The sequence below is a fragment of the Apaloderma vittatum genome, unplaced genomic scaffold (genome assembly GCF_000703405.1).
Source record: "Apaloderma vittatum isolate BGI_N311 unplaced genomic scaffold, ASM70340v1 scaffold27202, whole genome shotgun sequence".
NCBI classification, from domain to species: domain Eukaryota; kingdom Metazoa; phylum Chordata; class Aves; order Trogoniformes; family Trogonidae; genus Apaloderma; species Apaloderma vittatum.
Genome location: NW_009702361.1, coordinates 661 through 894, shown reverse-complemented (window position 1 = coordinate 894; position 234 = coordinate 661). Strand labels below are relative to the sequence as shown.

Sequence of the window (234 nt, the reverse complement as noted above, 5' to 3'; positions counted from 1 at the left end):
GTCGCCCACGTCTGTGTCAGCTGCCACCCCTCCTGCTACACGTGCCAGGGCCCCTCGGCCAACAACTGCACAGCCTGTCCCTCCGCCTGCACCCTTCATGAGCGCACCTGCACCTGCTCCCCCCTGCAGGGTGTCCCCCCCAAGGAGGGGCTGCAAAGCCAGCTTCTCCCTGTCCTCATCTGTGGGAGTCTGGTCCTCCCAGCTGTCCTCTACACCACGTACCGCGTGGCCTTC

The 234-nt window shown here is 66.2% G+C and overlaps 1 protein-coding gene across 1 annotated transcript in view; it reads left to right on the top strand.

The window, feature by feature from the left end:
• Positions 1 to 218, top strand: part of LOC104270016 (proprotein convertase subtilisin/kexin type 4-like) — a gene marked incomplete at its 3' end in the record, with an annotated part of 5224 nt that extends 5006 nt beyond the window's left edge. The window contains 1 exon segment of the mRNA XM_009864245.1: positions 2 to 218. Within this exon segment, the coding sequence (XP_009862547.1) occupies positions 2 to 218 (217 nt within the window).
• Between the last annotated feature and the right edge of the window lie 16 nt (positions 219 to 234).